This window comes from Podarcis pityusensis (genome assembly GCF_964106645.2).
Source record: "Podarcis pityusensis genome assembly, chromosome: 9".
NCBI classification, from domain to species: Eukaryota; Metazoa; Chordata; class Lepidosauria; order Squamata; family Lacertidae; genus Podarcis; species Podarcis pityusensis.
The window spans coordinates 66,761,235-66,787,727 of record NC_138034.1 but is presented as its reverse complement, the minus strand read 5'-3'; the positions used below and the strand labels follow the sequence as shown (position 1 = coordinate 66,787,727).

Below are 26,493 nucleotides of genomic sequence, written 5' to 3'. Positions count from 1 at the left end.
AATAATTTGTTTCTGTTAGTGACTAGGCTCTATCCTGGGGACACGGGTGGCGCTGTAAGTTAAACCACAGAGCCTAGGACTTGCCGATCAGAAGGTCGGCGGTTCGAATCCCCGCAACGGGTGAGCTCCCGTTCCTCGGTCCCTGCTCCTGCCAACCTAGCAGTTCAAAAGCACATCAAAGTGCAAGTAGATAAATAGGTACCGCTCTGGCGGGAAGGTAAACGGCATTTCCGTGCGCTGCTCTGGTTCGCCAGAAGCGGCTTAGTCATGCTGGCCACATGACCCGGAAGCTGTACGCCAGCTCCCTTGGCCAATAAAGCGAGATGAGCGCCGCAACCCCAGAGTCGGTCACAACTGGAGCTAATGGTCAGGGGTCCCTTTACCTTTACCTAGGCTCTATCCTATGAGCTGAGATTTAAACGGCTGCATGTAAGAGCTGCTTGCTAATCTTATTTCTGAATTATGCTTTGATCCCTGATATCTTTTTCCTATGGGAAGATTAAAGAGCCTTACGTGGTGCTCCCAGGAGGCCCCACGTCCAGAGACTATCCAGGCCGAGATCTGCTTAGCTTTAACAATACACCAGCAACCCATGCCCTCTGATCATAAAATGAGCCCTGCCATATCATAATGGTAGCTATGTTCTACCCTGACCCTGACCCAGTTTGTATAATTTATACCTTTATAAAATGCCTAAAGGTATGCTAGCGAATTACCAGCCCTGCAAATTGCCAATGTACGATTCTCACCCTCTGGGCTCGTTTTATATACCCATTCGTCGTCGCCCTCCCCCCCCGGACAAGTCAGGAGCAAATGTCACCAGGGGTTCATTCCTGTCTGTTTAGCAAGCAAAGACGTGCCTTGTTGAGGAACAATAAAAGTTAAGAACCTCTTCAGGACAAAACTTGGGCGTAATCAATTTCTTAAAAGCAAAAATACCTAAAACTAAAGAGATTTTGCGGTGTTTGTGTAAGCGCTGGCTGCACATGACTTAACATGCCACAGCCGTACTGAATGCCAGAGATAAATCTGTCTTGTTCTGCACAGATCATAGCAGCATGCCGTCTCCTTCCACCCGCTGTGCTCCCTATGCGTGTCTTCTTGTAGATCCGATGTCCATAACTTTCCTTTATTTCATTGTACACAATTGAGCGCAAACTGCCGCCTCTCCCAGAAAATAGACACATATCTGTTGCTGCTGCAAGCTGGCTTTTAGCTCCACAATGGCTCACCTCTCCAAAAGGGTATGAGAAATGAAAGTCTACCAGGCTTGCGTGTTAATAATAATAATAATAATAATAATAATGTAAACAGGTGGAACCTGCAACAAAACTGTTATGTATTCAGTGGTCTGCGTTTGCTTGAGCTTGAGTCTGGACTAAGGATTCTGAGCTCCTGTGTTCTGATTCGATACATGATGTCTAGTCACAGAACATTTCAGGATTTGGGCCTCTGCCATTGGCCCTTGAACTCTTGAGTCGTGATTTGCAGCTTGGAAGTTTAGACAGCCAATCACGTTGGGAGTGGGAGTGGCCCAGGCTTTCAGAAATGTATATAAGCAGTTCCTTTGCCCCGTGAGATAGTTCAACAAAGGTTCTTGCTGTTATCTTTGTTGGCTTTTTGCAGTATAGTAACGCTGCAGAGAGCTTGCTGGGGAGACCATGCATTATAAAGGGACTCAAAAAGTACTTAAAGAAGGTTTTAATTACAAAAACAAAAACTCCATTTACACTAAATACATCAAGCATGACCCAACCACCAACCCATCCCGCAGGGTAATGGGAGAGCTAGGTGCTGCTCCTTATGTACTACACAGCTTAATCAATACAACTCAGCAGCACCTGCTATGTTTCACAGCTGTAAAGCTGGGTCTCGTTATCTTGCTCTGGCCCTTGCTCTGGCCCCTTAAAGACATACACATTGGGTGGAACAATGATGAACCTTTACATTTAAAGAAACCATTCAACAATCTTTGTGTCTTGCCTCGTGGGAACCCACTTACACTTCAAAAACATTGCAGTACGGGTGGTCCTGCTCAGTGTTCCAGCTGTGCCTCTTCCAGGATACTCCATTCAATTCCCATGAACCCCTCCCAGTGTGGTGTAGTGGTTCAGAGCAGTGGACTTGTAATCTGGTGAACTGGGTTTGATTCCCTGCTCCTCCACATGCAGCTGCTGGGTGACCTTGGGCTAGTCACACTTCTCTGAAGTCTCTCAGCCCCACTCACCTCACAGAGTGTTTTTTGTGGGGGAGGAAGGGAAAGGAGAATATTAGCTGCTTTGAGACTCCTTAGGGTAGTGATAAAGCGGGATATCAAATCCAAACTCTTCTTCTTCTTCTCCCTACCCATTTTCTGATTTCCTACCGCCCAACAAAACACTCGCCATTCCGTGGCCACTGAGCATTCTCAGTCCCTGTTGGGCTATTTGGGGTGATTCTTTTGTCTTCTTTATTTCATACCTCTAAAGAGTTTTTTCTTCTTCTGCAAGCCTTAGTTTCGCTGAGCATACTGATGCCTACACAGCTGATGTAACTCAAAAACCCTGATTTTGCTCTTGGTGTGTGTATGATATTAGTTACTAACTTCCGGGGGCGGCGCGAACGGCAATGGCGGTCCTCTTCTAACCGGGAAGAGGAGGCTCCGCAGACACCGGGTCGTCCGCTACGGCGAAGCGGAGACCCACTTTGGAAAACCACAGGCGGCAAGAGCCTGTGGCCTTGAGGCTCGGTGGGCGCCAAAAGCGACCCTCCAAACGTCAAAGGAACCCCGTAAGGGGCTCCGGAGCGTGGAGGGGGGTGGCGGCGCTGTGAGCCGTTTCGCAATCTGCGGAGCGAAGCCGCGCTGCTGCTGCCGGTGAGCGCTGATCCCTTTTCCTGTGAAATTTGGATCCGGAATTAAAATCAACCTATTCGTGAGTAAAGACTGAATCACTTTAAATTAGAGATTAAAAGCTGAATTAAAAGATTTGAACTTGGCCGAGAGCGGAGAGACGTGGAAACAGGAAGTCCGTCTTCCGCTGCCATTGAACTTGAAAAAGCAAAGAGCTGGAGGAGTGGAGGCTGAAAAAAGAACTTTTAACTTTACTGATCTAAGCATCCACTGAACCTGCAATCTAAAGTAAAGACTTTAAGTTAATGATTTGGAATTACCATTTGTATTTGACTTTCCTTCCTTTATTGGATTACAATTAAAAGGTGAAACCCAGGGTCCGGAGCTGCCTGAGCTTTGAGAGACTGAGCTGTCAGTACTGCAGATTTGGATACTGTATATTGGAACTTGCAACAATCTGAGGGTATTTAGACCTTCTAACTTGAAACATTTTTTTGGAGACCAGTAAGCACTGTTTGTAACAAAGTGATTATTAATATCAACTCTGCTAAATATTTGTACTTGAAGGTTCTTGGACATTAAATTAGACTCTGAAAGACATTTTAAGCTCCCTCTAGAGGATTGGATTAAAACAGTGACTTTACATTTACTTTCGATTCCCTGGCTGTTTGCTTCCTCTGGGCCTTTCTATTCCCATGGGAATAACTCAGTGTGACCTTGACTGATAGATAACGTTGGAATGAGTGGCACAAGAAGAAGAGGAAGAGTTAGACAAACAACTTTGACAACTCTAACCTCAGCCCCACAGACACGCAGATCATCTGTACCTACTTTGCCTTCAGAAGTAGAAGAAGTTGCCTCGTCACAGGCAAAAGAGGGAGAAATAGAGCAGTTACAATTGGAAGATATGGCCTCAGGAGCATCTGCTTCTATTTTAGATAAAATTTTTGAAAAATTGGAAGCTTTGGACAAGAAAGCAGATGAGCAAACAGCAAAGATTGACCAAAATACAGAATGCCTAAATAAATTAACTGTACAAGTGGCACAGAACACACAGGCAATTGGACAGTTGACGGAGGCCACAGCAGAAAATCGGAAATTGGCTGAGGACACCAGACAAAAATTAGAAAATTTAGAACAAGAGGTAAGACCACTCACCAAACAAGTTGGGGAACATCAGATTTATCTTTCTATGATAGAACTGCGAAATCGTGAGAATAATTTGAGGATTAGGTCGCTACAAGAGGCAGAAGAAGGAAATCTAGCTGAGTTCTTAACCAAAGAATTCTCCAAGTTCTGGAATTTGGAGGAAAAGGACTTTAAAATTGTGTCAGCTTTCAGACTTGGAAGATTTATAAAGAAGGAGAGGCCCAGAGACTGTTTGATAACATTGAGATCAAAGGAGGAAAGGGACAAGATTTTGGGCCTACACTACGGAAAGTCACTGGACATTCTGGACAGAAGAATTGAAATTTACAAAGATATTCCTAGACAACTGTTGGACCTTAGAGCCGCCTATTCTGAACTTGCCAAATTATTAAGGAGCAACGCAATTGCATTTAGGTGGGAATTCCCCCAAGGAATATCCTTTACCTTTAGAGGGAGAAAGGTCAAAATTAGAACATTGGAAGAGAGAGACAAATTTCTGTCTTCATACGGAGAGGACCTTCAAAAAGGAATTGAACTACCTCCTGAGCCTGGGGCAACGCCAGTACCAGCACCAGCACCTGTGGAACCTGAAGATCCTGTGAACAAGATACCACCCCTGGAAAAATAACCAGATTAATTCAGGATGTCTCTGCAACTGTTGAGCTGGAATATAAATGGCTGTAATATTCCGGAAAAAAGGAAGAAAATATTTCATATATTAAAAAAAGAACAATTGGACATTATATGCCTACAGGAAACACATGTGACAAGGCTCCACAGAAAAGTGTTAATAAATAAAAGATTGGGCCAGGAATTTATATCTTCGGACAAAGTCAAAAAGAGAGGTGTGGTGATATACGCAAAAGAGAGCCTGTCACCCAAATTCTTATTTAAAGATGAACATGGAAGAATTTTGGCTATTGAGATACAACACCAAGGAGAGAAATTGTTGATATTAGGAATCTATGCACCTAACGAAGGGAAATCGGAATTTTACAAGAAGCTGCATGAGACTATGCTGGATTATCTGGACTACAACAACATCATAATGATGGGAGATATGAATGGGGTCGTATCAACTAACATGGACAAGTCACAAAGTCAAAATGTTACAAAAGACGGCAGACTACCTAAAACTTTTTTTGAAATGACAGACAATATGGACTTGATCGACATCTGGAGGACAAAGAACCCACTAGGAAGAGAGGGAACATTCTTTTCTGAAGCCCAACTGACCTGGACAAGAATCGACCAAATATGGATATCTAGAGGCCTGGCACCTAAGGCCAGAAAAGTGGAAATCTGCTCAAAGACCTGCTCCGACCATAACGCAGTTAAGATGGATATGACACTACTACCAACCGGATCCTTTAGATGGAAGATGAATGACAATTTGTTCAGAGATCAGGAAATTATCAAGAAGGCCCAAAAAGTTCTGAAGGATTACTTTGAGATAAATATGAACACTAAGGTGGAAAAAAGAATCGTCTGGGACGCAAGTAAAGCTGTAATGAGGGGATTCTTGATACAACAGAATGCCGTAAAGAAAAGGATACAAAATGAGAAAAAAGATAAGATCCTGGATAAAATAAAAGAATTAGAGAAGAAGTTAAGATCAAATCCGAAGTCACAGCCAACTCTGAGAGAAATTAAACTTTATCAAACACAATATTCTAAATTGATAAATCAGGAAATAGAATGGAAGGTTAAATTAATGAAACAAAAAACGTTTGAGTCGGCGAATAAATGTGGAAAACTGCTAGCTTGGCAGTTGAAGAGGAGACAAAGATTAAATACGGTAACAAACTTAGAGGTTGAAGGAAAAAACATTCAGAATCCTGTGGACATTAGAAAGTGTTTTCAGAGATACTTCAAAAAATTATACACCCAAGGGCCGCAAGACGAAGTTGAGATTAAACAATTTTTGGCAAAAAATGGACTATCCAAACTGTCACAAGAAAATAGGACAATCCTGAATTCTAAAATAACACGACAGGAGATTGAACAAGCCATTCAGAACATGCAACTGGGCAAATCTCCAGGGCCAGATGGGCTGACCTCCAAGTATTATAAGACATTAAAAGACTACTTGATACAACCTTTGATGGAGGTCAGCAATGAAATTTTGGAGGGAAAGAGGGCACCGGAGTCGTGGAAGGAAGCGTTTATCACATTAATACCAAAGACGGAAGCTGAAAAGACACAACTCAGGAACTATCGTCCCATCTCCCTTTTAAATGTGGATTACAAAATATTTGCAGACATTTTGGCAAGTAGACTTAAAAAAGTTTTAAATGAAGTAATCCATAAGGACCAGGCAGGCTTTCTCCCAGGTAGACATTTGTTTGCTAATACAAGGAACATTATTGACATTTTGGAACTTTTGCAAACAGATATAAGTACAAAAGCAGTTTTAATTTTTATAGACGCGGAGAAGGCCTTTGACAACATCTCCTGGAAATTTATGATGGGAAACTTAAAAGAGATGGGAGTGGGACGGGGTTTTGAGAATGGGATTGAGGCGATATATTCAGAGCAGAAAGCTAAACTGATAGTTAATAATGTGGTTACAGAAGAGTTTAAAATTGAAAAAGGAACACGACAAGGTTGCCCTATCTCCCCTTTGTTATTCATTTCGGTCCTGGAAGTGCTATTGAATATGATTAGAGGGGACCGGTTGGTGGAAGGAAGTCAGGTCGGACAGAAACAATATAAACTAAAAGCTTTTGCAGATGACCTGGTTTTGACCTTGCAGGAGCCAGAGTCTAGTACGAAAAGAGTATTACAACTGATTAATGATTTTGGTCGGGTGGCTGGATTTAAATTAAATAAACAGAAAACTAAGGTTTTGGGGAAAAATTTGACAGATACAGAGTCAGAACGGTTTCAGAAAGAGACAGAACTTAATGTGGTTAAAAAAGTAAAATACCTAGGGGTAAACATAACAGCAAAAAATCTAAGTCTTTTTAAGGATAATTATGAAAAATGCTGGGCAGAAATTAAGAGAGACTTAGATAGTTGGTCAAAATTGAAACTTTCTTTGTTGGGCCGAATTGCTGCTATCAAGATGAATGTATTGCCAAAGATGTTGTTTTTGTTTCAAATACTTCAGGTTTTGGACAAGACGGAGTGCTTTCAGAAGTGGCAAAGAGATATTTCTAAGTTTGTCTGGCAGGGCAAAAAGCCCAGAATTAAGTTTAAGATATTAACCGATGCGAAAGAAAGAGGGGGCTTTGCCCTGCCAGATCTAAAGTTGTATTATGAGGCCGCAGCGTTCTGCTGGCTAAAAGACTGGCTACTTCTTGAAGACACTGACGTGTTGGATTTGGAAGGGTTTAACAATGCTTTTGGATGGCATGCATATTTATGGTATGACAAGGTTAAAGCAAATAAGGCCTTTAAGAACCATATTGTCAGAAAATCACTGTTTAATGTCTGGACAAAATATAAAGACTTGCTGGAAAATAAAACTCCAAGGTGGCTTTCACCTTTGGAAGCTAAGGCCCGAAAAAGACCCAATATGGAGGCTAAATGGCCTAAATATTGGGAAATATTAGAAAAAGATGGAGACAATTGGAAATTGCAGAGTTTGGAGAAAATGAAGGATAAAGTGCGAGACTGGTTACATTACGCTCAGATTAAAGAAGTTTTTAAAAATGACAAGAAATTAGGGTTCCAGGTGGAGAAATCGAAACTAGAAACAGAATTGTTAGAACCAAAGACTAAGGTACTTTCAAGGATGTATAACTTGCTGTTAAAATGGAACACACAAGATGAAATGGTTAAATCGGCTATGATAAGGTGGGCACAGGACATTGGGTATAATATTATGTTTGAGGACTGGGAAAGGTTGTGGAGTACTGGATTGAAATTTACTGCATGCAATGCTTTGAAAGAAAATGTAATGAAAATGATATATAGATGGTATATGACCCCAGTCAAACTTGCAAAAATTTACCACCTGTCTGATAATAAGTGTTGGAAATGTAAAGAGTGTGAAGGAACATTTTTCCACCTCTGGTGGACTTGCCCTAAAGTGAAGGCGTTCTGGGAAATGATTTATAATGAACTGAAAAAGGTATTTAAATATACCTTCACTAAGAAACCAGAGGCCTTTCTTTTGGGTATTGTCGGCCAAGGGGTGGTAAAGAAGGACCGGACATTTTTTATGTATGCAACAACAGCAGCAAGGATACTACTTGCAAAGCACTGGAAAGCTCAAGATCTACCCACACTGGAAGAATGGCAGATGCAACTGATAAGACTACATGGAACTGGCTGAGATGACCGGCAGAATTCGTGACCTGGGAGAAGAGAAGATAGAGGAGGATTGGAAGAAATTTAAGAATTATTTACAAAAGCATTGTAATTTGAGTGAATGTTAAGCAGGATGCTAGACCATAAATAATGGAGCACCACTAACCTAGATGATTTAAGATAATAAGTGAGATTGAGAAAATATAAACTTTATTGAGAATTATAAGATTATAAAGACATAAATGAGATATAAGAATGCAAATAAGATAATAAATTGCTGGTAAAAAGTTATAATGATGAAAGTGGGAGCGGGAGATGTGAGGAAGTCCAAAGAAAATGTGAAATTATGTTAAGATTTGTTATACTGTTCATTATGTTCATTTTTATTGTAAACCCCAATAAATATTTTTCAAAAAAAAAAAAAAAAGATATTAGTTACACTAAAACTGCTTCAGCAAAATCAGCTCATGTTTAATGTCCAGCATAGACCAGCTGCAGGTGAGACATGAGATTGAACATACACCCATAAGGTTTTGGTCTGTACCGAAACAGTAATATGTAAAGGTGATTTGGTTTCCTTGTTCGATCATCCTCCATAGCGTCTGGTAGCTTGACATACAGAAAATAGCCAGGGAATCTTTCCACTGAATGGGGATGAATGTTTTCACATGTCTGTGGGACATGCTGCTGTTTATAAACCTTTGCTACAGGGACAAAATGAGAAGTTCGCAATCCTATAAGGGAGGTTTCCGATGCCCAGTGACTGGATGAGGCAACTCCGTTATCCTCTGACCTGCAAACTTTTTTCTTGACTTCAGCTTGCCATGAATCCTGCGCTACTTGCTGGGGCCCACACGCTAACAATTGCTTTACCTGCAAAGACCCGTCTGACGTGTTACGGGAAGGTTCCTGCGTTGCGAGTTGTGGTACAGGGTTCTACATCCAGGATGGTGTTTGCAAAGGTAAAAAAGCTTCAAGCTCTCTAGTGGCCTTCATTTGTTTTTTTTCTTCTGCAGAGTTCTTCGAGTGAAACTGGTATCCATTTTTGTGTTTCACATTTTGGTAGGAGTCTCTTGGGGGGGGGGGTTTGCTTCCTTTAGAGCAGGGGTGGGAAATTTCCTAGGAGTCCTTTATGGGCTGCCAGAACATTTTACCTAAACCATGTCTGTCCTGCTCATCAGCTGACATCTCTGGTGGCAGCGTCCACATATGGAGAGAGCCAGTGGATTCACGACAATGAGGACACACCCTCGGTTCTCTTCAGCGCCTCCACATGCAAAGTGACAGTCAGTGAAATGCCATTCCCTCAGTGAAACTCTTTATCCAAGCTATGAGGAGTTCTCCAACATTGTATTGGTATAGGTTTAAGGGCTGGGGGGAATCTCCCTGAACTTCAGAAATTAATGTCAGGGTTTCAATTAATATGGGACGCGGGTGGCACTGTGGGTTAAACCACAGAGCCTAGGACTTGCCGATAAGAAGGTCGGTGGTTCGAATCCCTGCAGCAGGGTGAGCTCCCGTTGCTCGGTCCCTGCTCCTGCCAACCTAGCAGTTTGAAAGCACATCAAAGTGCAAGTAGATAAATAGGTACCGCTCCGGCGGGAAGGTAAACGGCGTTTCCGTGCACTGCTCTGGTTCGCCAGAAGCAGCTTAGTCATGCTGGCCACATGACCTGGAAGTTATACGCCGGCTCCCTCAGCCAATAAAGCGAGATGAGCGCCGCAACCCCAGAGTCGGCCACGACTGGACCTAATGGTCAGGGGTACCTTTACCTTTACCTTCAATTAATGGGCATTTGATTAATATGGATTAAAGGGCAGAACTGTTCCAGATAGGGAATTCCTGGGCTGGCTTATGCAAATCAGCCCGGTTGGCTGGGTGAAGAGCAAACCTGTTAGCATGACAAAAGGTGTTGATTAACCCAGTGCAGGATTTACGTATAAGCTAAGCAAGCTATAGGTTAGGGCCCCACTTTCTTGGGGGGTGGGCAAAAAAATTCAAGGACAAAAAAACCTGGATGCACATTTCCAAAACATAAGATGAAAAACAAATAAAATAAAACCTACATACAGCAACAGTGTTTTGAGTTGTGTAAGCTCCTATGATGTAAGTAATGGGCCCCCAATCATTTTAAGCTAGTGCTTAATAATTATTTTGCTATTAATATACTTCTTCTTAATTGTATTTCGCTATTAATAAACTTCTTAATAGTATTTCAGTTCAACAATTACTTTGATAAAATACATACGTTGTTATGTGCAAATGGCTGTAGATACCTATTAGGTCCATAAATTAGCATACATTCAACACACACAAAAACAGCGACAATTTGTTGTTGACAAAGGACAGCTGGACATATAAAGGGCCCCATTGCCTTCAGTAGCTTAGGGCCTCATCAAATCTAAATCTGGCCCTGGATGAGCCATTGGGGGGGGGGACCTGTTACCAAGGCGATGGGGTGTATGTTTGAGGGGACAGGAAAAGGGTTTCTGGGAAGAAGAGGCAGGAGGGAGAGCTAAGATCCATCTTTGGAAGAGGCTGACTGCAGGCAGCTTGCTCTGTTGCCTCTTGGAATGACCATGCCATAAGACCTAGACTCCCTCCATGCACACTAAAGGTGTAAATAGGTGAAGAAACTATTTTTCTTAAAGTGCGACAGTCTCTGTCACCTATTCAATTCCCCAAAGGAGCATAGACCCTGTGTGAGTGTCTGGGACCCCATGGGCTCGTGCCATCGCTCGGCAGAGACTGGGCCCCAACTTTTGTAACAGTATTTTCCCTCCACTCTTCTTTATTCTCTGCTTTCCTTCCACATTTCCCTTCTGTGTGTGTTTTTTTTAATTACACCAACAGCAGTCTTTAGTCCCCATAATGCTGAAAAATTGCACAACTGGAAATCAACTGTTGGCAAGGTCTGTTCCTGAACCTTCCCCACAAGTGGTCTTGTGCAATTTGAAAATATGTTCCTTTATGCTTTCATTGCTGCTCAGCAATCAAGACAACCTCCAATCTTTCAGCATCTGATTATAACAACCAAGTCCTCTTTAAAAAGGAGTGGCGTTTTTAGTACCGGCAATGTATGCTATCGGGCATGTCTGTCCTCAGCCGAGAAATCAACCCTTTCACCCAGATAATGTTATGATTATGGTCTGTCTAAGCAAGGATTCCTTGCACACAGGCGTCTTGGGTTTCAGGACTACCTATCCCTGGGGCAGAAGTGGAAAGCAAGAGGGATTGTTGCAGTTGCAGAGATTGCTGGCAAAAACCACAGTTGCCAACTTCTTCACTGGGCTTGCTTCTTTAGCTCTTTCAACTCTGGCTGGAAGGAAAGCAGCTGGGGGTGGGCAGAAAACCCAAAAACGTCCAGCGAGGAAGGGATGAGCACTCCTCACAGGGTGGCCGCTTACGCATTGTCAAAAAGGGAAGGCACCAATTTGCATTGCATTGCATATGTTAATTTATGTTATATGTTAATTTATATGGTACATCTCCCCATAGTTGGGAAGGCTGACCAGGTGATCTGAGTGCTTGCTCAGTCTGCTCTCCAGGTGTTACCTGTTGACACAGGGATGCGGGTGGCGCTGTGGTCTAAACCACTGAGCCTCTTGGGCCTGCCGATCAGAAGGTCGGTGGTTCGAATGCCTGTGATGGAGTGAGCTCCCATTGCTCTGTCCCAGCTCCTGCCAACCTAGCAGCTTGAAAGCACACCAGTGCAAGTAGATAAATAGGTACCGCTGTAGTGGGAAGATAAACAGCATTTCCATGCACTCTGGTTTCCGTAATGCTGTATTGTTTTTAACACTCGATTGGCAGCTGCCCAGAGTGGCTGGGGAAACTCAGCCAGATGGGTGGGGTATAAATACTACTACTATTACTACTACTACTACTACTACTACTACTACTACTAATATATGTGGGTGGGTGGTGCTGTGGTCTAAACCACTGAGCCTCTTGAACTTGCCAGTTGGAAGGTCGGCGGTTCGAATCCCCATGATGGGGTGAGCTCCCATTGCTCTATCCCAGCTCCTGCCAACCTAGCATTTCGAAAGCAGGCCAGTGCAAGTAGATAAATAGGTACCGCTGTGGCGGGAAGGGAAACGGCGTTTCCATGCAGTCTGGTTTCCATCACGGTGTCCCGTTGCGCCAGAAGCGGTTTAGTCATGCTGGCCGTATGACCTGGAAAGCTGTGTGTGGACAAACATGGCCCCCTTGGCCTGAAAGTGAGATGAGTGCCACAACCCCATAGTCACCTTTGACTGGACCTAACCGTCCAGGGCTCCTATACCTTTACCTTACCTGTTGATAGACTGCTGCAAACCTCCCTGTCCCCTGCTCTCCCTTCTGAGGGGGGGGGGTCTTTATCTTTCAGTTGGATTCGGACTGGGCAGCCCTTCCAACAGAGGGCGCCTTCAAACCCAAGGCAAACCCCTGACAGGCCTTGAAATGGAGGTGTGTCCTACGCCAAATGCCTTTTGCTTCTCCATTAGTTTATATTGCAACCTGCTCCTGCTGTTTTGTAGCTATTTAATAGGGTTGATTTGGGTTGGTCCTTAAAAATGTTTTACTCTCCAGGGCTAATCAGATAGCCCTTGGCATGTGCCTATAAAACCTCTGGAGCAACAAGCCTAAATTAAACGTTAGGAAGAACTTTCTGACGGTAAGAGCTGTTTGAGAGTGAAACAGTCTCCCTTGGAAGGTGGTAGACTGTCCTTCTTTGGAGGTTTTTTTTTTAAAAAAATATTTAACATAATTGTTACAAAATATAAGCAAAATATTGCAAATACATACATATAGTTCAAATAAGCACATATATATGAAAAAGGGAAAAAAGATAAAAAAGAAGATAAGAAAAAAGAAAGAGAAAAAAGAATTAGAAAAGTTGGAAGAATTTCTTCCGAGTTTATTCTACAAATATCTCAATATGAAAATAGTAATAAAATTTCATTGATTGACTTCCATCGCTTACACTCCACTTCCTATATACATTTTATGCAAAACTGTATCTGTTATTCCATATTTTTCCCATACAATCTCACAGTAATATTCTAATCAATAGGTTTTCTAAATCTTTCCTAAATCTATTCTAAACGCAACCAATAACTTACATTTAATCCTTGTCTACATAAATAAATTAAAAATGATTTGATAAGACAAAGAACAAAAAAATATAATCCAGAAACAATGGAAATGTTTAAATGATTACTTCCTTGGAGGTTTTTAGCAGAGAGGTTGGATGGCCATCTGTCATGGTTGATTTTGTTGAGATTCTTGCATTGCGGGGGGTTGGACCAGATGATTCTTGGGGTCCTTTCCAACCCTACATGTGGCCTTCAACATGCTTGACCCCCCTCCTTTTTGGGGGGGGAAGGGTCATGGCAGTTCTAACTGGATGTGACCAGCTTGGTGAGCCCTGCTTTACCTCCCTGTCAGGGAACTGCCATCGGCTCAGGGGCGAGAGGGGAAAAGCCGGATGGATTACAGAGAGCCCCCAAAGATCGTGGGAAGCAGCACCTCCTCAGCGGAGGAGAGTAACCATGCCTCCAGTGGAGAGGAGCTTCAGGGCTCGGAGGAGGCGAGGCGGTGCCAGGACACCTTGCCTGGGCAAAGCGGGGAGGAGAGAGGTCCTCCGTTACCCACGCCCTCCCTGCGCAGTAGGCTTCCGCGCAGAGAGGGGAAGCGCAGACTGGGCGTCAAGAAACTACTCTGCTGGGGAAGGTTTAAGGACCGCCCACTCACAGATTCTGCCAATGAATGAGCAAGACACGGAATAGAGGCACTCTGCATAGTGAAGGTTTTTTTGGCACCAGTAACAAGGCTTTACAACAGACCAGGGAGGCATTTGCCTGATTGCTCTCGAGCAACCCCCTGATACCCTTACACTCCCCTTTGGAAAACACCCTGAAATTTATGGTATGTGGCTCTTGTGCTTTATTAATAGTGTAAATATTTATAAAATAATTTATATGACCCTTCTTTGGTCATATAGCCCACCCAAAACGGCTTATGGTATCATTAATAAATTTTAAAAGCCACACACGGTGTAAAAAACTCACAATAGCAGCATTATTAAGAGCCATCTAAAAACCTGTTGTGACAAGTAGATGGAATTGACACCATATTTGAAATTCCCCTTCTTAAAATAAGGCCCTGAGAGGATGCCCTGCTCTTATTTAAGGGGGGGGGGAGAACATTCTGGAAAAGGAGGGATTTTTAAAACCCCTGAAAATTCTGCAGCGTTGAGACTATGTACACCAAATGTGACACGACTTTTCTTGCCTTTTCCCTCCCTTTGCCTGTTGCAACTCACGACTCATATTCTTGCCTTTGTTAGTCTGCAATGAGACCTGCGGTAAATGTTACTCAGACCGGCCCAGATGCTCAGCCTGTGCTCCGGGTGGACTTTTGCACGGCGGGGACTGCGTGTCGGAATGCCCCAGCGGCTACTACGCAGACAGTTCTCAAAGATGCAGAGGTGAGGCTTGCTTTTAATTATTTATTTCATTTATAGGCTTGCATCCTGCGTGGTCATCAAAAGAGCCCAGGCGGCGAAGGCAGCCCATCCATTAAACACAATCGACGGCGGTTGAGCCCTGTGTCAGAAAAGCCCTACGTAAACAAGAATAGTCTCAAAATGGGCATCTGAAGCAAAGCATTGGTGGTGTTTGCTTCCTTGTAATAGAAAGGAGTCCCACAACCTAAGCACGGGGGCATTAAATGCCCTCTGTCTTGCAGATGCAAGGCGGACGTCACGTTGCAGCCTAATTTGTGCCTCTCTGTCTGAATGTAAAGATTAGATTTACGATACGATATGATATGATATGATAATCTTTCTTGTCATTGTCCCATACAGAACAACGAAATTGACAAAATCTACATCAGACATTCAAAAACCAGTAAGCCTGCTATCCCAGCCATCCCAGCCTGGTTAGCCCCCTAAAAACTCTGATACCCCATAATTAAATACAATATACTCCCATAGAGACTACCTTACACTGTGTTTACATGGCACTGTCAGCAGGAAAATGTAAAGATGTTTTTTGTGTGTGTTTATCTATTGATACAGACACACACACACACACACACACACACACACACACAGAGAGAGAGAGAGAGAGAGCACTGTTTGCAGTAACCTTTCCAGTGACCGCTGGGAGATGTTAAAGTTACTGATCTGATTCTGTTGGAGATTTATTCATGCACACAGCTGTTGCGTTATATTGTTGTTCTGTATGATTGTATTTTTATTGTTTGCTGTTGTAAGCTGTCCCGAGGATGCTAATGAGCACCGAAGGGTAGGGAATACATTTTAGAAATGGATAATAATAATTACAAAGTGAGCCTTTGCTTTTTTAAATAAATAAATAAATAAATACTTGAGCCATTTCTAAATTGCAGGAAGATGCTAAAGGCTTTATAGCTATGCAGGATAAACAGCCGTCAAATCCAAGTTGGGCCATCTTTCTGGGGGAAATGAGAGCAGTCACTCAGACACAGACATTTAGGTGATTCTTTTAGCGTTCTTTCATTGGTGTTCTCAGCCTTTCAGACTTTTATGTCAATCCAACAGCTCACCGTGGAATAGGGCTTCTCAGATTTCTGACAGCTCGGCAATTTAGGCTGCCATCACCTGCATGCTTACCTGGGTGCAAGTCCCTTTGAACGCGGTGCGGGGCCGACCTTTGAGCAAAGGAATATTCCACTCAAAACTGTATCAAGTCTACAATGGAAATAATGATTTACACTTCTGTTTGTCGCTTGATCAGCTGTCGGTCACTCAGTTTCTTCGTTACGGTGAATGGCCGGCATTCAAAAAAGAAACTTTGCGCAAGTATATAAAATAGTGTCGAAGAAACAAACTAGAGACCCATAACAATAAAGTTATTAGTGACTGTATTATAAAATTCTGGGCACAGAGAACAGTGTAATAAGCTTACTAAAATCAATCCCTGGAGAGTTTTACCCGCAGCAACACAATATTTAGCCACCCTGGAAGAGGAGAATGCATTCTGAGCCGAAAGAATTAAGAAAGCATAAAAATGCATTTGATCATCCTGGGAATTCACATAAAAAGGGTTCAGTAAAAATCTTACATATATCATGATAAAAGGAACAATGCAGAAGAACGTGATCTATCGATTCTGCCTCTTTGTTATTCACAGAGGCGTTTAAGTTGACAGTAGGGGATTTCTTTTTTCTTTTCTTCCTTTTTTTTTGGAAACTCCCTTCCAGAACTGCTGATGAAAGAACATTTAAATGCAGCAGAGTAAAGGCTCTGTGATGTTTTCGAACAGAGAGATTGAAATCTGGGCATCCCCTCCCGATTGCAAGGACAGAAGCTCAGAACAGTGCTTGACTGATTTGCCTGAGGTGAAGAACAAAATGGTACCCCGTTCCATTCTATGTTCAGAAGTTGCCTGGCTGTTGAGTCTTATTTAAACACCGGGACCTGAGGGCTAACTTAGCAGGCCATGTGGTGCACACAGTGCTGACCTTTAAAGCCCTAAACGGCCTTGGACCAGTATACCTGAAGAAGCATCTCCACCCCCATCGTTCTGCCCATACTCTGAGGGCCTTCTGGCGGTTCCCTCACTGCGAGAACGGAGGTTACAGGGAAACAGGCAGAGGGCCTTCTTGGTAGTCATGCCCTCCCGTCAGATTTCAAGGAAATAAACAACTACAGTGGTACCTTGGGTTAAGAACTTAATTCGTTCTGGAGGTCTGTTCTTAACCTGAAACTCTTCTTAACCTGAGGTACCACTTTAGCTAATGGGACCTCCCACTGCTGCTGCTGCTGCGGCACCACCGCACGATTTCTGTTCTCATCCTGAAGCAAAGTTCTTAACCCGAGGTACTATTTCTGGGCTAGCAGAGTCTGTAACCTGAAGCGTCTGTAACCTGAAGCATCTGTAAGCCGAGGTACCACTGTATATGACTTTCAGAAGACATCTGAAGGCAGCACTGCATAGGGAAGTTTTTAATGTTTGACTGTGTTTGACTGTGGTTTTATAATTTCTTGGAAGCCACCCTGAGTGGCTAGGGCAACCCAGTCAGATGGGTGGTATATAAATAATAATATTATTATTATTAATTAGCATTATTAGCATTATTTTCTTCGACACCTTACTGCCCCTGCCCCCCACCCCCAGCATCTGAGATGGATACATCATCCTCTGTAATAGCATGGCTGGCTCTACAAATAACTTCCTGCGGTTAGAGAAAGATTCCTCCATTTGCAGATTCTCTTGACAATCAGTCAATTTAGCCTCTAGCTATCCCATGATCCAGGTCTCGTCCCCTCCCTTCTCCTTTCCTTTAGGCAACTCGTTCACTCTCTCAGCCCTATGGGGAACACCAGTGACCTACTTCATAGAGCGGTTAAGAGGAAAGGAAATCATTTGTATGTTAAAAGTTCCAAGCACACACACACACACACACACACACACACACACACGTTGGACTCAAGGCAATGCTATTTGTGGAAAGTCAGACCTGTGCTTTTAATTTTCCTGAATCTATAGAGCAGGCATGCTCAGCTTTGGGGTCCACCAAGCTGAAGGTGTCCCGGCAGTCTGGTTGGAATTCGCTAAAGCTTCTAGTTTTGCTGAGGCTGGAGGGGAGAGACAGCTGTCAAGCCTTGACTATAAAGATTAGTTTTCAAGCAGTGATATGAGGAGCCAAAGCATCCCATACCAAAACAAAACAAAACAAAACAGGCCAGTGAAATCAGGACTATCAAACTCCAAGTTCCTAACTCGTCTGCCAGCAGATGCTTCCTTTTATAGGAGCTGCTGAGAGACAAGGAGGGCCTTTTCTGTGGTGGCTCCCCATCTGCGGAATGCTCTCCCCAGAGCCATCATTACATATCTTTAGGCCAGGCGAAAACATTCCTAATCACTCAGGCCTATGGACATTAAATCATTTGTGGTCTGTTAAATGTGGGTGGGAGGGCTGTTATTATGATTATTTTATTATGATGCTGTGTATTGTATTTTTAGCATTATGCAGCATAAATTATGTTCTTAATGTACACTGCCTTGGGATATTTGAATAAATAAATCAAATTAATAATAATAATAATAATAAATAATAATAATAATAATAATAATTTATTTATACCCCGCCCAGCTGGCTGGGTTTCCCCAGCCACTCTGGGCGGCTTCCAACAGAACACTAAAATACAATAACCTATTAAACATTAAAAGCTTCCCTAAACAGGGCTGCCTTCAGATATCTTCTAAAAGTTAACAGATAACAACAACAACAACAATTAGGAATGCAACAATTAGGAATGCATCTGTTGTGTTTCATGTTGGCTGATAGTCACTGGCCTGATCTGTCCCATTTGGGGGCGGATTTTTTTGGGGGGGGAATACATAAAAAGTTTGCGCAAATTGCATGCATCATTATATGTAACACTGTACACATTTTTGTATGCGTTTTCCCAAAACATGAATTTGGTTCCCTAGCTGGAACTAAAACAAGGAAGGTCAACTGGCCTCAGGTGGATAGAGCAGGAGCTCAACGAGCCCTTAGGAAGCTCAACAATTCCAGCCACCAGAAAGTGATCATTTAAAGCACCATAAATTGCTTTACGTGGATAAATTCACTAATGCGGTCAATAAAAGAAATAGTATTCAGTAAGTACGCAAGTGGCGCTGTGGTCTAAACCACTGAGCCTCTTGGCCTTGCTGATCAGAAGGTCAGCGGTTCGAATCCCCACAACGGGGTGAGCTCCTGTTGCTCGGTCCCTGCTCCTGCCAACCTAGCAGTTCGAAAGCACGTCAAAGTGCAAGTAGATAAATAGGTACTGCTCTGGTGGGAAGGTAAACAGCGTTTCTGTGCACTGCTCTGGTTTCGGTGTTCCATTGCGCCAGAAGCGGCTTAGTCATGCTGGCTACATGACCCGGAAAAACTGTCTGCGGACAAACACTGGCTCCCTCAGCCTGTAAAGCGAGATGAGTGCTGCAACCCCAAAGTCGTCTGCGACTGGACTTAACTGTCAGGGGTTCTTTATCTTTACCTTTTATGCCTCTGAATGTCGGTTGCTGGAAACCTCAGGAGGAGAGAGTGGTTGCTGTGCCCAGTCTTTCTTTTTGTGGGTTTCCTACAGGTATATGGTGAGCTAGGCCTGATCCAGTAGGATTCTCCTTAGGGTTCTGAAATGTGGAAGAAAAGACAGTGGTACCTTGGGTTAAGTACTTAATTCATTCCGGAGGTCTGTTCTTAACCTGAAACTGTTCTTAACCTGAAGCACCACTTTAGCTAATGGGGCCTCCTGCTGCTGCCGTGCCACCAGAGCACGATTTCTGTTCTCATCCTGAAGCAAAGTTCTTAACCCGAGGTACTATTTCTGGGTTAGCGGAGTCTGTAACCTGAAGCATCTGTAACCTGAAGCGTATGTAACCCGAGGTACCACTGTATACGGGAAGGAAACAGTGTGGCTGGGTGGAATAAGAGTCAAGTATGTCCCGTTTACAAACTTCCTCTGTTCCTTCTTTACCAGCTTGCCACCGCTCCTGTACCAGCTGCGTCGGACCTTTGTCTACTCAGTGTGCTTCCTGTTCCTTTCCCCTAGCCCTGCGCCGGGGTCAGTGCCTTTCTGCATGCGGAGAGGGCTTTTACCAGCACCACACCATCTGCAAAGGTAAGAGAAATGTTGCTTCTAGTTGCAGCAAAACAACAACACCACAAACTGGCTTATAAGTATAAAACCAAATTTACTAGAATAATAGCTAGAACAGACTCGTAACCATTCAAGCAACAAACATACTAAGGTGTCATGTGCAAAACAAAGCCTGGAGATACTGTAAACATGGAGTGGATAAATGTACAACTGTATCTTAACAAGTTACATGTGCAATAAACGTTATGCAGACTCGAGAAATGAACCGTTCAACAAGTAGCGTAAGTCCAGTCACAGAATGGTAACCCTGTGCCGCCACAATGGCAAGGGTAGCACACTGGACAATATGAAAAAGTTTTTCAAAGCTGTTTTTCAAAGATTGAACTGGATGAGATGTTCTTCAGTGGGTCTTGTGTTGGAAACACAAAGCCGTATGCATGGATCAATCACAGGAAGGCAAATCAAAGCCACCACCCTGGTGAGAATAACACAAGTGGGCAAAAAGAGACCTGTTCTCCAGATATATTACAGGTTTTGCCACACGCTTCATCAGTCCGAAAAGCTGCATGATGCAAAATAGCACTCCAATTACAATGTGTGGTAAACCCTAAAAATTAGAAAATATCAGTCTCATACTATACCTTACCCAGTCATACAAAACGCTTTGCTCAGGGTAAAGAAAGTATTCACAGGAACAGCTAGTGTTCAGACTCATAACAAGCAGTTAAGTATAATACAGGTGTATAGAATCAATCATCACATGATTATATGGTTAAAGGTGCATCACTTTTCTGTTACAACCAAACAACAGTATACATATACATTACTGTCACCACATTTGATACTTTGTGTATATGCTTTTAGTTGTAGGCCTAAAAGGAAAGGAAAGCCTGCAGCTCGATCTCAACAGGTCTAGGCTCTAATTTCAGCCGTGGCTCATGTAGGGGTCGCAGAGATAGCTTTTAAGTGGCAGGAGGACTGTACTCAGGGAGGGCACGAGGCAGTGGTGGCGAGGTTGCGGCAGGGGGAGGTCTGGGTTGAAAACCTCAGCTCCAGGGCTGCTGCTGCCAGTCCAAAAATCTCTCATCCTGTCCCTGTCTCAATGAGTGTGACATTGCTCCCGCTGGAAGGTTACCACCGCCGCTCTCATGTGAATAAACTTATTGTACAGTGGTACCTCTGGTTGCGAATGGGATCCGTTCCGGAGGCCCATTTGTAGCATGAAAAGAGCGCAACCTGAAGCGTGTTATCTGCGCAGTTGCGCAGCACAATTTGGTGCTTGTGCGCATGCGCGAAGCATGATTTAGCGCTTCTGCGCATGTGTGAGCGGTGAAACCCGGACGTATCCCTTTCCGGGTCGCCGTGGGATGTAACCTGAAAGAACGTAATATGAAGCAAATGCAACATGAGGTTTGACTGTATAGGACAGGCTTCCTCATCCTCGGCCCTCCAGATGTTCTGGGCCTACAACTCCCATGATCCCCAGCTAGCAGGACCAGTGGTCAGGGATGATGGGAATTGTAGTCTCAAAACAGCTGGAGGGCCGAGGTTGAGGAAGCCTGGTATTGGAGTATTCTCATTGACTTCCTTGGAAGAATTCCATTGAATCCAAATGGCTGACAGTCCTGGAGGAAGCGGTTGTGTTTGTTGAAAGTTTTTGGTGGAAAACTGAAAGATAGGCACCCAAACTGAGCTAATCCTGAGCTGATTCTGTCCCACTCATTCTGCCCATGCCTTGGCTCTCATAGAACTGTAAAGTTGGAAGGGATCCCAAGTCCAACCCCTTGCAATGCAGGAATCCCAACTCAAGCATCCATGGCAGATGGCCATCCAAACAGTTCTTTAAAACCTTCAAGGAAGGAGAGGCCACCACCTCCTGAGGGAGACCGTTCCACTGCCAAACAGCTGTTACTGTCAGATGTACTGTCCTGATGTTTCGTCAGAATCTCCTTTCTTGTAACTTGAATCCATTGGTTTGGGGCCTACCCTCTGGAGCAGGAGTAAACAAGCTTGTTCCATGTGACAGCCCTTGAGATATTTGAAAATGACTATCACATCTGCTTTCAGTCTCCTCCTATCCAGGCTAAACATACCCAGTTCCCTCAAACTTTCCTCATAAGGCTTGGGTTCCAGGCCCTTGATCATATATGTCTACGAGGAACTGGTTTTATTTGTTATTTTCAGAGGCCCCTTATAACCATCTTCCTTTGTTCCTCTCTTGATTTTCCTCACTGAATGTCTCTTTATCTATTGTTTTAGTCCTGAATTTTACCTATAATTTTACCTTGAATCATCCTGAATCAGAAGAGGCTGTCACAGTCTTTCTGGCTTGGAAAAAACTGTATTGTTTTGCTGTTCTTAAAATAAACTAAAATCTGAAAACAACAAAATAAGCTACAGAGTAACTTAGGAGGGCCAGAGCAGACTGGATGGTACCATATTTTATTTTAGTGACAACGGTGTCATCTGCTGCCACAGTGTAAAATCAATGGGTGCCGTGGGCTGCCTGCATGAGCAACAGCTTGGTTCATCAGGACATCCCTTTTGCTGTGGGGTTCTTATCCCTTCCTGGATTGTGAGATATACACAGTCTCCAGGAAACCAATATAAATGGGGAAATAGGGAAAAAACCAAAATTGCTTTGTGCAGAATGAGGGAGCATTGCTCTGTGGACAGGGCAGGCATTGCATGCGTTTTTATTTTTCAAAAATTGATTATATTTATTATTAGATTTAAGGCTTTTGTGGAGGAGAAGGCTATCAGATGGAGGCAGGAATGCTTCTGAATGGCATTGGTTGGAAACCACAGGGGGACTTGTGCTCAGATCCTGGCTATGAGCTTCCCATAATGAGCATCTGACCTTATCCAGCAAACCCTCCCACGTTCTTGTGTCCTTCCCACTCCACTTGGTTATAACTATATAGATATCTAGAAAACATTCCAGAGCATCTTGGGGGAAATGATTCAAATGCTTGTTATATAAATATATATTTGTCTGTCCTCCTAAATATTTGTCCCTCAGCATTTGTCACCCTGTCCCTCAGCATTTGTCACCTGAGGCAGCTGCCTCGCTCTGTCAAATAGTAGGGCCGGCTCTGTCTCTCTTTGATGAAATCTCTTTCATATATTCATTCACATACGTATATCCGTATATGCTCCACCTTCCTTTCTCTGGAAGGAGTATTTGCTTCTCGTTCTTCCACAGATACAGCACAGCTTTTCTTGGGATTTCACAGTGGCTTTGCTGTTTTGCAGGATGCCATTCCTCTTGCCGCGAGTGCCTTGGCCCTGAACATTCGCACTGTACAAAGTGCATGAAGCCAGAGGAGGGGCTGCAACTTGGAACGATGCTCGAGGGGACATCTGTGGGTGTCTGCCTACCCCGATGCAAAGACCATTTCTACCTCCATAGTGATGGGATATGCAAAGGTGAGTGAAGGAAACTCCCAGGATAATAATGAAGGAATCTTATCTTCATTGGTTCACGCTTTTAAAAAAGTCACAGGGCGAGACCCAACATACCGCACATGGGACTTTTCCTTCCTTTTCTCTCCCTTCCAGCTTCCTGCATGGCCCTCAGATCTGCTCTAGAGGTTTGGGGAATATTCTGGGGAGAGATATTGTGGGTTTATGGGGGGGGGCCTGGAGGGTGGGGGTGAAGGGAAACCAGAAGGGCAGTAGGGCAGCAACCCCACCAAAGCACTCAACTATTCAAAAATCCCCAAATTATTTCCTAAAGGAAAACCAAACAGTCTAGATAGATGAAGCTGTGGGCCATCTTCAAAGCAGGGAGATTCTGCTGACCTAAATATCTCTCTTCTCCCATCTTGTTGAATAAATTGTCTAGAAATGATGGACTAGTAAAAGGTTGTTTTGCTCGCTGTTTTACTTTGTGTTGACATTTATTGGGAGACGGCCTCTTCCAAAGGTAGTTCTGAGCACTTTTGTTGCGCTCAAGGGTCTTCTCTTAACAAGGCTGCATCAGATTCCTTCTCAAAATCTCCAGCTCAGCATTTGTATCCCCCCCACCAAATAAAACGCTCCATGGAAAATAACTTTGCTTACGATATAGATATTTCAGAAATTGGCAGCGGAGAGAACCTGTTGAGTTCAGGGTTTGCGTTCAGTTTCAAAACTGAATTGGAGAAAACTGGCCCAGGGCAGACGATTGTGGGCATTGCAGGCCATTGCAGGCGTAGATTTGGGTTGAGTCAGGGGTCAGCAAACTTTTTCAGCAGGGGGCTGGGTCCACTGTCCCTCAGACCTTGGGGGGGGGGGTCTGGACTATATTTTTTGGGGGGGAGGGGAGAACGAATTCCTATGCCCCACAAATAACTCAGAAGTGCATTTTAAATAAGAGCACACATTCTACTCATGTAAAAACACCAGGCAGGCCCCACAAATAACCCAGAAATGCATTTTAAATAAAAGGACACATTCCACTCATGTAAAAGCACGCTGATTCCCAGACCCTCCACGGGCCGGATTGAGAAGGAATCGAGTGTGGAGGTTTCTCCTTCCCTGGCAGTCCAGTGGGTGAAACTGGAAAGAAAACAAGTGAGCATCGCCCCCTTCCCCGGGCCTCGCCCCAGCTCCAGCCAGCAGCCCATTGGCCTGCTGAGATGGGGGCGGGGCAACAGCCACCCTGTAGCAAGGTGGGTGGCTCCCTGGTCCCAGGAAGCCCACACGGTATCGCAAACCCCGCCCACCTTTTGGAGAGGGTGAGCGGAAATTGTAGCAGAGGGAAAAGTTGTGCAGCATCCTTTCCAAGCATCGTGCGAGAAGGTGCTGTGAGCAAAACAAAATGAGGCAAATGTGGCTGGCTGCGCTTATGTTCTTGTCCTTCTCCCCCATCTCTTTCTTTGCTGCAGAGTGCCACTCCTCCTGCTTATCCTGTGTGGAGAAATCGCCAGAGAACTGCACCACATGCGCACCCCCACGAACCTTTCACGAAGGCCGGTGTGTCTCTGAATGTCTGGATGGATGGTATCAACAGGAGGCGAGGTGCTACCGTGAGTCCGCAATGTTGAACATCTGCCTATTGCATGCCTGCCACCAGCACATTTGATCGCGGCTCGGATGTAATGCCTTAACAAAAAATATTACCAAGGGGGAAAAACGCCTCCTTCCCATATTTTATTTTAGTGACAACGGTGTCATCTGCTGCCACAGTGTAAAATCAATGGGTGCCGTGGGCTGCCTGCATGAGCAACAGCTTGGTTCATCAGGACATCCCTTTTGCTGTGGGGTTCTTATCCCTTCCTGGATTGTGAGATATACACAGTCTCCAGGAAACCAATATAAATGGGGAAATAGGGGAAAAAACCAAAATTGCTTTGTGCAGAATGAGGGAGCATTGCTCTGTGGACAGGGCAGGCATTGCATGTGTTTTTATTTTTCAAAAATTGATTATATTTATTATTAGATTTAAGGCTTTTGTGGAGGAGAAGGCTATCAGATGGAGGCAGGAATGCTTCTGAATGGCATTGGTTGGAAACCACAGGGGGACTTGTGCTCAGATCCTGGCTATGAGCTTCACATAATGAGCATCTGACCTTATCCAGCAAACCCTCCCACGTTCTTATGTCCTTCCCACTCCACTTGGTTATAACAATATAGATATCTAGAAAACATTCCAGAGCATCTTGGGGGAAATGATTCAAATGCTTGTTATATAAATATATATTTGTCTGTCCTCCTAAATAAATAAAACAGCCTGGAAGGGTGTTGGGGACGGCGTTGGTAGCCTTGACTCTTCCTTGCTTTATGTTTGTTTGAAACGCCAAAGATTAATGTGGACCTTAATCTTCCATTAAGATCCCATTTAATTTCAGGCTTGAGTTTGTGAGTACAGGTCCAGAGGAATGCCTGCCTCGTAGCTGTGCAGATAACAAAAGAGCTGCTCTTTTTATTTTATTAATGGGAAACGGTTGTGGGAAATACGCCGCCGATGTTTCGGGTGGCCTGAGGACAGTCTTATTTGCCACGAGCCGACAGGCGAGATAAACCTCTTGTTGCAGTGTATTGGGTTATTGTTTTTCATTTAGAGCCTGTTACTGGCTCTGAAGTTTATGGAGGAGGAAACATTGCAATGAGATACAGGGGGAAGAGTCTATTGAAGTTAGTTATTATCTGGCCGCAGGAGAGTTCTTCATACAGCCGGCGCTCTCTCTTACGGGTACGTAGAAGATCTGAGCCCATATGTACGCAACAGATGGTTGCATTTTGATCTGTGGCACAAGGAGCTGAACGGAAGAAGCTCCAGGTAGCTAGGATATGGCCGAGACCCAGCTCTGTAACCCTCTTTGCATGAGAGTTAATCCTGCCCTGACAATAGCCCCAGATGCTTCCCTGTAGGATAACTCGCCTTTCCATGAACAGCTGCTGCTCTCGCTTTTGTATATGATGTACATCCATTGCACAGAATGCACTTGAATGTCACACTTCCGCAGCAGAACTCCCTCATCAATGCTGCAGCTCAGGGAAACATCTGCTCCTTTTCACTCTTTGTACATGTACGTCGGTATGTGTGCATTAGACACACATGTGTTCCTAGTCACGTACTTCTTTGCCAGCCATGAAGTCAATGTTTCTTTGCCTTTGTCGAAGACATGGGTTGTCTTAGCAGAGCTCT

At 43.9% G+C, this 26,493-nt stretch overlaps 1 protein-coding gene across 2 annotated transcripts in view; it reads left to right on the top strand.

The window, feature by feature from the left end:
• Positions 1 to 26,493, top strand: part of FRAS1 (Fraser extracellular matrix complex subunit 1) — a 369,664-nt gene that overhangs the window by 191,046 nt on the left and 152,125 nt on the right. For both annotated transcript variants that reach the window (XM_081020604.1, XM_081020603.1), the window contains exons 14-18: positions 9,055 to 9,198; positions 14,568 to 14,708; positions 19,740 to 19,880; positions 23,115 to 23,288; positions 24,731 to 24,871. In XM_081020604.1, the coding sequence (XP_080876730.1) occupies positions 9,055 to 9,198; positions 14,568 to 14,708; positions 19,740 to 19,880; positions 23,115 to 23,288; positions 24,731 to 24,871 (741 nt within the window). The remainder of the gene's footprint in view (positions 1 to 9,054; positions 9,199 to 14,567; positions 14,709 to 19,739; positions 19,881 to 23,114; positions 23,289 to 24,730; positions 24,872 to 26,493) is intronic.